Genomic DNA, 13,967 nt, shown 5'->3' with positions numbered 1-13,967 from the left:
GTAGAACATCTCTCACAGTAAAGGTATTTAACTTGTGAAGAAACTAGCTATCGCTTGATAATCTTTCCTAGTATGATTTTAGCGTGCGTGGCTTTTGAATGGTCAGAATAGTTTTGTTTAAACCAAGTGGAGATTTTCAATTCTATTTATATTCATACTAAAAATTTCTTATAAGTGAATATAAGAAATAAAGTTTCTTAGTTATCAAGCTTATTTTTACAGAAATGAAATTAGTTTTAAAACACTTCAAAGGTTTATTTTAGTTGTGACGCCTCACACCCCCGGGTCACGTGGCATGCCCCGTTTGTATTTAATCACAGGAAAACTCTCTACTTTTGTTTTCCTTCTTCTTTTCTCCTTAGCTTAGTATTTTCTAATACAAGATACTTTACCCAGTATTCTTAAGTGTGACATTAGTCAATTAAACTTTATTATTCAAGAAGTATATAAGTCATCTTTGGAGTTTATTTTGATATTTAAAATAGTGAAACAAATAGATATTTTTAAACTTTTATAATTTTCGGTTTACAAATTATAAAAATCACTTATTAAACATTAATTGAAATTATTATTAATTTAATGATTTAAATTTTAAATTAATATTTTTGTAATTTTTTATTATATTCTTTTGAAAAATAATTTTAATAATTAAGAGATTTCATTTCTTGTATTTATTCTATAATAATTTCAGAAAAACAAAATAGAAGGGATTTGATTTTCCCGAATCAAGAAAAACTATCAAGAGATAATTAATTTCTTAATAAACTAAAAACCTTTATTATGATACAATGAATTTATAACAGAAAAGATTATACTGCCAAAAAGTGACATCACCCTTGAGAAGTGATCAATTGGGCTCGTATAGTCATTCTTCAGGTCAACAAATTATCTATTGTAAAAACATGCTTTATCCGTATCAATATGTGGTGGCTTCCCGGCAAGATGAGGGGGCTTATATGGCTGATACTATGTATGACAGATGAGATGTCATTTGCGGCATGTTAAAGAGAATCCTATTGGATGTAAGAACCTTTTAGGTATCCCCTACTATGGTAGTCTATAGGCATATCCCCTTCTCTCCATATTTCACAGTTATGATTCTGTTGATCGTCCTGGTTATATAGACCTTTACGCTTCCTGACTCTAAAGGTTCTAATTAGATTCCTTAGAGCCCTCGGCTCTAGTGGCATTAGATAGATCCTCAGGGTCGTTATGTGATCATTACATGGCCTGCATAGCACTTGCTATTTGGCTTTGTGAGGTTTGGCCTTATTATATGACAAGCTATCCTAGTGATATGGCGTCTGTCGTAACAGGTGAACAAACTGAAAGATTACGTCCCGCGCAACCTCGATATTGTCTTTCTGATGGTAAGCTTGCCTACCTTTTCCATGCACGTTTGATGCATATGTGTAACACTACAACAATTAACAATCCATTACATCATTATTATTGATGTGGACAAAATAAATGTGGTGATTCCCTCACAATCTAGTATCTACATGCTTGAAAGGAAGTATGAGGTTTTCATCTCTAGATAAGCTGAAAAGCTGCATTCTTGGAAGCATGAGGTTTTCAGCTTGTTAGAAATTAATTATCTCTAGACAAGTTGAAAACCTGTATTCTTGAAAATACGAGGTTTTCAATTTTTCAATAAACTTGTCATCTCTAGACAAGCTGATAACCTGCATTCTTAAAAGTATGAGGTTCCCAATTTGTCAATAAATTAGTTATCTCTAAACAAGCTGAAAACCTCTAAGAGTTTCTTGCTGCAGAACTTCTATGAAGGCTGAGTTTCTATACCTCAAAAGTTGATGATTTGCTCGGAGTTCCCCACACAGTCCCGCACTGTCTTCACTAGACTTTGCAGGTTGCATCACTATTCTATATGCAAGAAAGTCTTATTGGAAAGCCTTCCTGTGAAACATATTAGTATCAGATCAACAGCCACATCAATATTCTAGCAACTATAGAAAATTGTAAGAAGTGCTGTGTTCTTCTCCTTTCACTAGAGTTCTTCACAAAATCTCATATACGTACTCACTCTCAAAAACACCTTTTTTGGCTCATCTATTGCCTCTTCAAATCAGCATGACGAACGCAACACACGACTATGGCGACCTCAGAGTCACTATGACCTCAACCCTCGACTGGATCTGGAGCGACCTGGACTCTGGAGCCACGACGGACTTTGAAGGCTACCATCCGAGAGCTCAGGGAAACTTGCGTCCTCTAGGATCTATTGGGTTTTCTTCTTATGGTGACAGGAGTGGCAAGTTTGCTGCTATTCTTGTTGGAAACAACCCCAATTCTACAGACAAACCAGCAGTCGCTAGTCCCCTTAGGTACGAGCAAATCTGGCGTGATGAGGAGAGCGGGGGCGAGTATGATGGGTCTTTCTGGAGGCCCGTAGCACCGAGTTGGTACGTCGCACTTGGAGATATATGTCAAAGAGTTTGGAGCACCCCTAGCACGGATAGAATTTGGTGTGTTCGTTCTGATTTAGTTCAAGACTCGAACTACTTCAGTTCAAAGATTTGGGATGATCATATGTCAGGAGCTACGCGGGATTGTTCTGTGTGGGAAATTGGACTCCCTGATCTTGGTATAAATGGGAGCGAAAATATCCCGATCTCGTCAAATACTTTCCGGGCCAATAATAGCTGGTCTGAACCCAACAATAGCCTCGCACAGGTTCTCGTCCTGCCAAACCCAAAAAAGTTTAAGGACTTCACTACTCCTCCACCATCGTTCACAAAAAATAATCTCCCCAAGGGTGGTGACATATTCAACAGCACTGATCAATGTCAAGCCACGCTCCCTTTCACCGTCTACTTCCCTCCCACGGACGCAGCGAGCCTTAGAGCAATCCGTTACCCATTCTGCACTCTCAGCAGGAGAATCGCTTGGTATATTCACACGGTGCACACGAACAATGGCGGAGGTTCGATTTCCGACTCCACCACAGTGAAAAAAGGTGTCAGTTAGACGCTTTCGGAAGAGATGACACATTCCGCAGGAGTCTCAATCTCTGCTTCGTACGGTATCACGGGGTTTAGCATGGATGTTAGTCTAAATTACCAGTTTACCTCGACCACTTCCTCTAGTTTCACCGAGTATGAGGAGACTACGCGTACACAGGAATATACTGTTCCAGCATATGAAGCTACTATTTTCCTCAGCAAACGGATTTGGATTCAGGCCACCCGCGCAGATGGATCTATCGTTCTCAGGGAAATCAACTTCAATGCTAACGAAGATATCCATCTTATCGGAGTCCGTCTTAAGTAGATAATGATATGGCTGTTGATTAGGTGGAGTAGCAAAATTGTGTTTTGGTTGGTATTCAATATGAAGTTATGACCTTTGTCTCAGTTACCTCTGATGGAGATATGTTGGCCTGTAGGATTTAATATTGGTTTGAAGGATTCAAGGTCTTTATCTTTCAGCTCTCCGTTTCCTATCCAGCTCGGTTTCACTCCCAGCTCATTTTCGAGCTTTCTATCTAGCTCAGATTCACGTTCTTTACTATATAACTCACTAGTTAGTTTACTATTTAATTAGTTCTGAATCAATCAAGTTATGCTTCCTGAACATCCGCGGTTCCCAATAAGATAACATTAGAACCTCGGACATAAAGAGAGTCCTGTGACTAGTCATGATCATTGCCTAAAATTACTACTGATCAATGGAGAAGGGCTATATAAATAAGATGTATTTTTCTAATAGCTTCATACTTGATTTAAACAGTATTTTATATATTTAATAATTATTCAATATAGTCTCTAATCAACACTTGCCACTAATATAATCATACTTTAAGTCTAGTGCCCTACTCTTGGGCCCCTCTTTTGGGCCACTTTTTCCTATCAAAAATAACAAAAATCAACATTTATAAATTTTTTATTTTGTTACGCCGAGTAACAGGAAACTCTCACGTGTAATCAATATCACGTGATTGGCTCAGTGAGGATCAGTGAGCTCAGCACTGAGCTGCATTGATCCTACTGAGTAGCCATCGGCACGAAGGTCTATATAATCTAGATGGATTTCTTTTTTATAGAGCTTCGTGCTCAAGATCAATCATTTAGTATACTCTACTATTAGTTACGAATTGCATATCATCATTGTCATTACTTAAGTCCCTGCTTGACGCCTAGTTACAAACCACCTCGAGAGCCTAGAGCACTTCCACGTGATCTAGACGGCAACCTTCGTAACAATATGTTAATTATTAAAAAGTTGGGGATGCGAAGACTCAACACCTGTACGCGGTGCATCCTACGAACCTCCAGCTCTCTTATGAGAGTCTGCAGAGCTAAGTTTGAGTCATTTGATGGAGTCGTGGTAATTGGAAGAGGAAGAGGCGCCCGATCGCGACGTTTTTACCCGTTTGCAGTTTTTTGACAATCGTATTATCGATATGCTCTTTACAACACTATTTTTATTACAAAACAAAAAACAATACTATCATCTACAATAATATACTACAAAATCATTTCACTTTTTAAGAATGAGATTCCTCTAGAATATAGAGTATAATTCAACATCTTTGATATATATATATTATATATTGTATATCTTTTATAATCGATATAATTAAAACAATAATAATTTATATATCTTTTATATAGGAACATTAAAGAAGTATTATTAAAGGATTTGAATTAATGATGAAACTTACTTTGCTCTTATTTAATAGAGGTATACTATTTATAAAATTAGGATATCTATATAAGTTATTATTTGTATATATTATAATTATATTATATAAGGATTAATGCTCCTTTATAAGCTTTCTATTGGCAGGATGATCAGAATGAGGACGAGGCAATCCTGATTGTGACGCCTCACACCTCCGGGTCACGTGGCATGCCCCGTTTGTATTTAATCATAGGAAAACTCTCTACTCTTGTTTTCCTTCTTCTTTTCTCCTTAGCTTAGTATTTTCTAATACAAGATACTTTACCCAGTATTCTTGAGTGTGACACTGATGATAGGCGATTACAATATATTTTAGTATATAAGGAGTAATTGGATTGATAATATTAAAAAGGGGATTAGGGATGAAGGGTTTTCGAGTATAATGTTTTAATAGTATAAGGGGAAGGGAGAGAGATCAAGAGCCAGTGATCTAGTGAACGAGGATGACTACAATTACAACCCCAAAAGACCTACCGGCCCAAACCTTTCCTGCGAAGGCAATTATGTAAACCCTGCCCTAGCCCCTTTAAATTGTATATAAATACCCTCCTTAGCTAGCTAGTACACTACTCAGAGGTATACTCCTCTGAGTGTCATTTGTCCAAAACTGGAATAGATGGCTAAGGTTATCACGCGCCAAGGCGCGTGGGCCTACGGCCTATGACGATAAACACAATCAATCAATCAATCAATCATATTAAAAAGTTGAGTAATATTTCTCATTTCCAATTAAGATTAAAACTAAACCCATTCATTGCCGAGTATTTCTAATATCATATCGTATATCTCACACAAAAATCCTGTATGTATCGTCCAGTAAGTCATACAACATAATTCAAAAACACAATTAATCCTTTCCTTTCCATTCCATTCGAATCATTTCATAAAATCCCAATCTAACCTTGAGAAGCCGAAGAAATCGCACAGGAGATTTGACTAATCGTATCTCCTTACACAAGGCCAATTGTCATAATTCCTTTCTTCCCTTTCCCTTCCTCCTTCACTTCACTCCACTGCCATACTCCTTCTGTACTTTTACTTTGACTTATCCGTTCCAGTCATTATATTATGGAATGCTTTTCCTAGAGCAGAGGGCTATAAGTTTGATGTCAGATTAGCCAATGATCAATACGCTGTTACACCTCTGCATCTTTCTTTTCATTGTTTCATTCCAAAGCTCGATCTCATGGTATCCCATTGTATCTCCTCCCATCCAACTCCCCAACACCGCAGACCACACTTCAAAACCAAACACACACGTCTTTTTTCTTCTCCCTCCCACCTCCTTCTCCTCATCCCCCTCCTACCTACCCGCCCTCATCCCCGGCTTCCCACCCCTTCCCTCCCTCCCCTCCCCCCAAAAATAACCACAAAAATGCCCCATATAAGAAAACCCACATACCTCAGTCCTCTGATCCAAAATCCCCTCTTTAAACTTCTCACTATCAACCCCACGATACTCATCCGTTCTTCCCCTCTGATCCTGACTCCCAAGCGTAGACGCATAACCCGGTGTATGATTTGCGCTTCCGCCTGCGCGCGTGTGTGCATTTTCTATATTTTGTACTGTTGTTTTGAAGGGGGGGGGGTTAGTTTGGTTGTGCTAGGTTGTGTGTGTGGTTCTAGGGGGTGTGTGGGGATCGACGGGGGAGAGGATAAAGGGGAGAGGAGAGAAAGAGGATGTGGATAGGGGAAATAGTGAAGGAAAAAAAGAGAAAATAAACCCACCACCAGGAGGTTTAAGCGAAGGAAGCATATCATGAATAGCAGAAGTAATTTTCGAAGGTTGATTTTGACCCAAATTAGGATTTGCGTTTGCTTTTGAATCGGGCATTTTGAAGTTTTTGAATGTATCTTAGTTTCTCTTTTGTTAAATAAGGTTAACTAGAGGAGAGTAGAGTGATATTGTGTAAAAATCTCAATCAATATAATCCTAGATAAATAGTAGAGAAGAGAAGAGGAGAGAATCTTATATTCAAAGCTTGATTAAACTGTAGGTAGGTAGGTAGGTATGTATATAATAAAAAATAAAATTGGGAGGCAAAAAAAAAAAACAGAAACTACCTCCCTCCCTACCTATCTATCTATATGAATAATAAATAAGAAATGCAAAACCTACAAGCCACAAACCAAATCCTCTACGTAGTAGGTATTCAAATTTCGAAGTTCTAGAATCTACTCAAACACTATAGAGCTCTTCAACAATTTTTCGATAACAATGACGACAATAATGATGGAATTTCCCACCTCACCAACACAACGCGTATCCAATCAAAAAATCCCAATCAACTCGTCATATATTACCTAAGAAATCTAGAATACACTAGATTGAATAACAAAACAAATTCAAGGTTCGGATGTTTTCCGTCCGGGAATGTGCTAATAGGGGTTTTAGTTTTTTAGTTTATTCTTGTAGATCTATTTATCTATTTATCTACTTTATCTACTTTATCTATATTATGTATATGAATATACGAGTAGGTAGAGAGGTATGAGTTTGATGTGTTGAGATATCAACTACATAATTTATAATTCCGGGGTTTTTGGAGTTTAAAGGTTTGGAGATCGGGATCTGTATGATTTTGTTGGGGTGTGGGTTGGATGAAGGGTTGTTTTGAATGTTTAGTGATGGTGATGATGGGAATGATTGCGATGATTGTTTGTTTGGTGATGATTGTAAGTAAATGGGTGGTGATGTTTTTGTCCTTGAATAAGTCCATTACAGTCAAAAATAATATGATGTACATAGAAAGAGCACATGCCAAAAATATTTTGATACTTTTTTTCTTAATTGTTATAATAACGCATAATGGTATTCATAATCTCATCCCCTTCCATTTGACATCCAAAACCAAAACCACAACTACATTAGCTCAAACTAAGCCATAACCACTTCCGTCCGTTCAAACCAAACCAATCAAACACCATAACAATCTCAACGCTATCTCCCTTTCGCTTCGCTAACCCATGCTGTCATGATCTAAGATGATGTTGAGGGCATAATCCATCCATGCTCTCTCGTGCATCTTTCGTTCATCGATCCTCGTTGAAATCTTCGAGTCTCCTTTCCTGTTCATACACTCTACACCATCGTATCCTCACTGTCTACCTCCTCGTGCCCGTCCCTTTACCCCTCCATCCATGCAAATCATTTATGTCCCCTTAGTGAAACTATCACAAACACAATATTAGCACACATTCAATTGTAACCGCTCTCATCCAAACACACAACCTCCCCAAAACCCCAAACCCAGAACATTAAACAACCACCAATAAAAGAAAATTGAAAATAGAATTGAAAATATAAAAAAAACAAACCTATTCCACATCTGCGCGACAAAACCCGCCTTAGGAGTCTGATCCGCAAAACTGGCACGTCTAGCCTGCGTCGCCGCATCAATACTCGAACGTTTTTGATTTCGGAGTCCTGCGAACATGGTGCCTTCTTGAGAGCCCTGTTTCGTTTGAATGTTTGGTTAGTTTGGGGGGTTTGTGAAGGGGAGGTGTTGTAGAATAGAAGAGGGGAGAGGGGTGATTGGGTGTGGTGATGAAGAGGGTAAGAGGATGGGAAAAGGAAGGGTGATGGTGATGGTGATGATGATGCGGAGGGAGAAGAAGAAGAAGGAAGACATACACGTCTGTTTTGAGGAGTGATACCAGCGGTGTTGGTGGCTTGAGTAGAACCTCCCTTAACTGCTGATGTACTTTGAGCGTTCATTGTTTCTGATTTATGTAGATGTGCGATTGATTGATGTGAAATGATAAAGGGTATGATTGATTGATTGATTGATAGTGATTGATAGTAATTGAAGAATATCAAGTTTCTTGAAAATGTATTACTGTTTTATTGTACTGAGAATAAAGTAAAAAAAAAAAATAAACAAAAGTGATACGAGAAACCCTCTCCTCATATACCTACTCCCTCCTCCCTACCCCTCCACCAAAACCCCCTAACCCTACGCACGCAAAACAAATCTGGAGAAACCCCGTCTTCCGATGTCCAATACAAAAACCCAATAAGCATACGATATACGACGGATCTTACAAATCCAACTTAATCAGCGCGCAACAAACAAAGGGAAACCCTTGAGAATCCTTTGTGCGAGATCCAATCATGATTTTGCGTATCCCATCACGATCTATGCCTCAAAGATATTTCACGCCAATCATGCTCAGAATAAATTACAATGCGTACATTTTACCCCGCGATTCTGACATGATTTTTACATGCATGCATTTGATATGGACATCTAGTTATATGATTGGAGAACGGGATGGAACTTTAATAACTGGAGGCTTATTCTAGATAGAGAGTAAGTATTTAGTTGTGTACGGGTACGAACACGAAAAGTTCCTATTGAATGAATGATTGTATGATTTAGACATTATACTTTCATGCTAAGAGCATCGCAAACGAGAGGATTAGATTGATATTGAAGTCGAAGGATTGTTGTACATCGATCGAGAATCCATTCATGGATAATATGGGGATGTGGGGGCAACTAGTTTGAGATGATGACGAATTGGTTGTTTAGACCCTGGGGTCTGCCGTCGGGGTTCAATAATCCGGTGGCTTGGCCGACTTTTAACTTGTGGTTCCAGGTTTAAATGGTCCAAGCGGGGATGAGTTATCTTTGACTTCCACTGGACAAGTAGATAGTACATTGTCTTTCAAAATAGTCTGCCTCCACGGCAGTGGCCCTCGGAGAGCCAGCGGAGCGTCCTTTCAATACGTAGTAACAGAAATTAAATCGATTGACATGTGACAATATGGGGGCAAGCCCCCAAACACCCTTTTGCTCGCTGCGCTCGATTTTCTGTTCATATCTTCTACATGTCATTACTATTGCAACGCATGATTGAACTAGAGAAAGAAAGCAGTGAAGCAAGAGAATGATAATCGGATGTAATGAATTCAGTAGTAGCATAGGTAAAAAGATGAATATGAAGCCACTGCCAATGCGTTGCTTCTAAACATGTTGAGTACGATTGCCGAGTAGATCTAACTTTTAGCTTCTAACATCGAACATCGAGAAGAAGTTGGCGAACCTACCTAGTGCGGCGAGGAAGCATGTCACACTCCACTTTAAGCATGTGGAAAATGGTAACTAGGAAAAGGGATATCAGCCTCCTATGCCATTGATAAGGTATGACATATGGTCTCGCCTCACAAGTACTAGATATCTACGTGGTTGAGTAATTTGACTTGGATTTTACCTCATCTTCATGCTTTGCACACTTGCGCAAATTCATCATCATACCTTTAAATCTTAAAACTCTCAAATCAAATGGATGAGAAATGAGATATTTCAATGGTATTGAATTCAGTTTTGTTCACTGGCCGAAGTTGACAAGAATTGAAATATCTCGATGACTGAATAATTGTTTTGATTGTTATAACTCTTTTCAAAAGAGTACCTTTTGATCAAAAATATCTGCTTCCCATTATATGCTAATCGATCTCAAAGTAACCCACTATCTTAAGCCAACCTATTTTGCGACTCTGAAGTATGAAACTTTTTTTCTTGATCCATTCTCCATGGTCCAAACTCGAGTATTTGCAACCTCATGGAATACCATCCTACACATCCGATCAGAATATCACTAATGACATTAATAAGAAACTCAAGGTTGATGGAAAATTTGTTTCATTTGATTTCACAAATATGCACTTAGCACTTGCAAGAAAAGCCGGCAAGCCGGTCGGTCTCTAAGGCCGCAGACTTGATCCTAATAGGAGTCAAGCTGAACAGTTGGATGAACTGCTTCATTGTAATCTGATCCGTAGATGCAGTAAAGTACAACCAATGATGCCCCTTTCATTAACTCCATAAGCCCACGTTGCGACAAATCTTGAAGAACTCGCCGAATCGATTCACTCGAAGCCCTTGCCATATTTTTTATTTGAAACGTTTATCTGACGATACCCTCGAAACGGTTCTTGAACCATCTAAGTAAAAAATATTAGTATGAAGACATCTAATCACAAGTTCGGCGCAAACATACTTGACAGTCTCATCACGCTTGATCTTGTGGTTGGCACCAATGGAAGTCTTGCAGCGACGACGCTTAGCAACACGCTCACCAGGACGGGTCATGCATGCGTAGAAATCCATTCCGTAAATACCGATCGCAGGGTCGTACTTGATACCGAGATCGATGTGTTCGGAGATACCGAAACCGAAGTTACCAGTTTGGGAGAAGTTGCGCTTGCGGAGTTCATATTCCTTAACCTTCAATCCACGCTCCAAAATTTCCTCAGCCTTTGGTCCACGGACAGTGACGTGAACAGCGATCTTTTCGTTACGACGAATACCGAAGGTGCGGACGGTATATCTGGCCTTGCCTGTAGATAAATTGTTAGAGATAAATGGATAATAGAAGTAATTGGTGTATGCCTACTGTAAACTGGGGTTTGACCACTCAATTGTTCCAAAACTTTGGCAGCACGGGTAAGTCTGTCACCAGATTCTCCGACAGAGATGTTGAGAACGAGCTTCTGGATTTTAAGCTCCTTCATGGGGTTGGTGGTCTTGTCTCCGGATTCAGCCATTTTGAATGATGCTGTTACGATTTGTCGTGAGAGATTGTCGGTTTTTGTCGTGATCGTCAGGTTCAAAAAGAATTTCGAAAAGATTCAAAAAACATTATATTCGCTAAGAACTCAAAACCCTAAAAGGTGATTAGGTAAGAATTTATTATTGCCTTGTGGTTAAGGCTTTAACAATTTTTCATTTGAAGCTCGAGCCAGCCTTGTGAATGATCTTGAAGAACCTCATATCAAGAACTCATACACTTGTAATAGAGCTGTGGAGTTAAAAAGAAGTCATCGAACTTCTATACACATTCTTTGAAAACCAGAGCCGTAATAACGCGCACTCAAAAGTCATCATGGCGAACAAGCAGGGAAAGATGGTGAGTTTAATACCCCTTCTCAAAACCATTATAAGCTTGTGTTGACATTATAGGCTGACTTTGACTCTTTATACAGGCCGGTCTCGTATGTAAAATCCATCAATGCAGCTATTACAGCTCTGCGCGATCAATACGAATGTGACTACGAACTGACGGGGTTATAGATCAATTACCGGATGAGAGTGACTATGAATGATGGACGTCAAATGGTTGGACAGATGTTAGCATTTGATAAGGTACGATACTTGAGCAGGAGTTACAATGATTATGACTGACTCTTGAATAGCACATGAACCTCGTTCTCGCCGATACAGAAGAATTCAGACGCGTCAAGCGCAAGGCACCAAAAGCTACAACTGCTCCTGGAGCTAGTTCCGCTGCACCACTTCTCGTCGAAACGGAAGAAAAGCGCACATTAGGTCTTACAATTATTCGAGGCACACATGTTATTTCTCTATCTGTCGAATCACCTCCACCAGCAGATCCAAGTGCTCGTTTAGGTGCTAGTGTTCCAGGTGGTGCTGTACCTTCAGCTGCAATGGCTGCAGGAACAGGAATTGCAAGACCAGCCGCTGGAAGAGGTGGATTAGCTGGTCCGGCTGTTGGAATTGGTGGATTTCCGGGTATGCCAACTCCTCCACCATTTGGAAGAGGTGCACCACCTCCAGGATTTGGTGGTGGATTCCCTCCTCCAGGTTTCCCAGGTCCACCAGGTGGTTTTGCTCCACCTCGCAGGTAGATGCTTAAAAGTAATGGATTCCACGATCATGTCAAATCAAATGTTAAGGGATATTCTCAGAGGAGCTGTTTGCATATAATCTGATGAAGGGCCAAGGGCATATTGGACGTGATGATCGATGAAGGAATGGAAGATGATAGATCCAAAGGAAACTTATGGACATGCATGATAGGGGCGATGCAAAGAAGGTTATGCTCAATCAGAATACAGGCGTTGAGGGTGGTTTTGACTTCACATACCAAAATTCGCAAATTTGCAGCATAAAAGCAAGCAAGTAAAGCGACAACGCTAATTGAATTCTATATAATTTTGCTTGATTCTCTATTATCTCGTATCTCAGTCACATCGATCATTAGACTAACCCCAAATCTAATCATTTCCTAATTTCAATTCATGCCATTCACAAAACTCACACCAAAAATCCAATCCTATCAACACGTGACACAGATCAATATTTCGGACAAACTCAGGGTAAATCCGAACCCAGTTCCTGTCCGTCCCATCAAAACTCTGGATATCAACAACAAAACATAACCACATCTTCCGGAACCAACACCCAAAGAATATTTCAGATATTCACAATGGCAGCCTTGGTTAAAGCAATTAATGCGAAAATTCGTAGTAACCCGGCGGTTAGCTATGTTTGTTCTACTCGTAAGTTGTGGTTTTCTTTTTGAGAGAGGGAGAGCGAGAGGGAGAGAGACGGGAGGGGATGTTGTCTTTGTTTGGATTGCAAGGGGAAGGGAATGAATGGTTTAGGGGATGGGAATGGGTATGGGTATAGGTGATGGCAGAGAGTGGTGAATTGGGTAGGGGATTGGGATTGATTGGGAGGTGAATGTGGAAGTGGAAGATAATTGAGGGAGGTTGAGCGGGGTGCGTGGGAATTGCCGGGTTGGAGTGTAGCTTGGATTATGGATATTGATAGAGCATAGGCAGCTCGAGAACTGAATGCACTGCGCGGATAATTAGTTGAATACCTACTAACAAAGCTCTCCAGACTTCTGGGGTCCAGTCTCTAACTTCGGAATTCCGGTTGCTGCCGTAATGGATACTCAAAAGAGTCCTGATTTGTATGTCCTCCATTCCTCATTCCCCTTCCCTTCTTCCCTGTCCCTTCTTCTCTGTCCCTTCTTCTCTGTCCCTTCTTCTCTGTCCCTTCTCACCACAACAACAAAATCTAACTTCATATAGAATCTCAGGCAAAATGACCCTAGCACTCTGCATCTACTCCGCAACTTTCATGCGTTACTCCCTCGCCGTAACACCACTTAACCCACTTCTCTTCCTCTGTCATTTCGTAAATGAAGGTGCGCAACTTACGCAAGGGTATAGATGGATGCAATATCATAAGTGGGGAGGTAAAGAGGCGGAAGCTAAACAGAAGATTGGATTGGGTGTTGAGGGGGTAAAGGAGAGTGTTGTGGAGGCGGTTAAGAAGGTTGAGGGGAAGGTTGAGAAGGCTGTTGGGAAATAAGTGGGATAATTTGAGATGGAGGGATGTGGAGGGAGAGGCTGTTTGTGGGTGGTTTTCCTGCAAGATGGATATTGATTGGTACAGTAGGAAATGGTAGAAGCTGATGGTGGAGGATCAAAAAGGTATCAGGAT

At 39.9% G+C, this 13,967-nt stretch overlaps 6 protein-coding genes across 6 annotated transcripts; 2 read left to right on the top strand and 4 right to left on the bottom strand.

Moving 5' to 3' along the window:
• Positions 1-1,901: 1,901 nt before the first annotated feature.
• Positions 1,902-4,019, bottom strand: SS1G_12879 (predicted protein; the record flags this gene model as incomplete). Its single annotated transcript, XM_001586251.1, has 5 exons — positions 1,902-1,917; positions 2,037-2,070; positions 2,646-2,882; positions 3,380-3,528; positions 4,009-4,019. 5 exons carry the CDS (start codon positions 4,017-4,019, stop codon positions 1,902-1,904), a joined length of 447 nt encoding a protein of 148 aa, XP_001586301.1.
• Positions 4,020-5,739: 1,720 nt separating this feature from the next.
• Positions 5,740-6,538, bottom strand: SS1G_12878 (predicted protein; the record flags this gene model as incomplete). The annotated part of the gene is made up of 3 exons (XM_001586250.1): positions 5,740-5,799; positions 6,107-6,270; positions 6,433-6,538. The coding sequence occupies 3 exons, from the start codon at positions 6,536-6,538 to the stop codon at positions 5,740-5,742; spliced, it is 330 nt and encodes a 109-aa protein (XP_001586300.1).
• Positions 6,539-7,856: 1,318 nt separating this feature from the next.
• SS1G_12877 (predicted protein) lies at positions 7,857-8,422 on the bottom strand (the record flags this gene model as incomplete). The annotated part of the gene is made up of 3 exons (XM_001586249.1): positions 7,857-7,875; positions 8,023-8,159; positions 8,339-8,422. The coding sequence occupies 3 exons, from the start codon at positions 8,420-8,422 to the stop codon at positions 7,857-7,859; spliced, it is 240 nt and encodes a 79-aa protein (XP_001586299.1).
• Positions 8,423-10,617: 2,195 nt separating this feature from the next.
• On the bottom strand, positions 10,618-11,257 carry SS1G_12876 (60S ribosomal protein L11; the record flags this gene model as incomplete). The annotated part of the gene is made up of 3 exons (XM_001586248.1): positions 10,618-10,654; positions 10,711-11,050; positions 11,107-11,257. 3 exons carry the CDS (start codon positions 11,255-11,257, stop codon positions 10,618-10,620), a joined length of 528 nt encoding a protein of 175 aa, XP_001586298.1.
• A 338-nt stretch (positions 11,258-11,595) lies between these two features.
• SS1G_12875 (hypothetical protein) lies at positions 11,596-12,636 on the top strand (the record flags this gene model as incomplete). Its single annotated transcript, XM_001586247.1, has 4 exons — positions 11,596-11,619; positions 11,784-11,855; positions 11,906-12,354; positions 12,531-12,636. The coding sequence occupies 4 exons, from the start codon at positions 11,596-11,598 to the stop codon at positions 12,634-12,636; spliced, it is 651 nt and encodes a 216-aa protein (XP_001586297.1).
• A 303-nt stretch (positions 12,637-12,939) lies between these two features.
• Positions 12,940-13,835, top strand: SS1G_12874 (hypothetical protein; the record flags this gene model as incomplete). Its single annotated transcript, XM_001586246.1, has 3 exons — positions 12,940-13,012; positions 13,359-13,431; positions 13,553-13,835. 3 exons carry the CDS (start codon positions 12,940-12,942, stop codon positions 13,833-13,835), a joined length of 429 nt encoding a protein of 142 aa, XP_001586296.1.
• Positions 13,836-13,967: the final 132 nt, after the last annotated feature.

The sequence above is a fragment of the Sclerotinia sclerotiorum genome, genomic scaffold (assembly GCF_000146945.2).
Source record: "Sclerotinia sclerotiorum 1980 UF-70 scaffold_22 genomic scaffold, whole genome shotgun sequence".
Taxonomy (NCBI): domain Eukaryota; kingdom Fungi; phylum Ascomycota; class Leotiomycetes; order Helotiales; family Sclerotiniaceae; genus Sclerotinia; species Sclerotinia sclerotiorum.
This window is presented reverse-complemented; position numbering and strand designations above follow the sequence as displayed.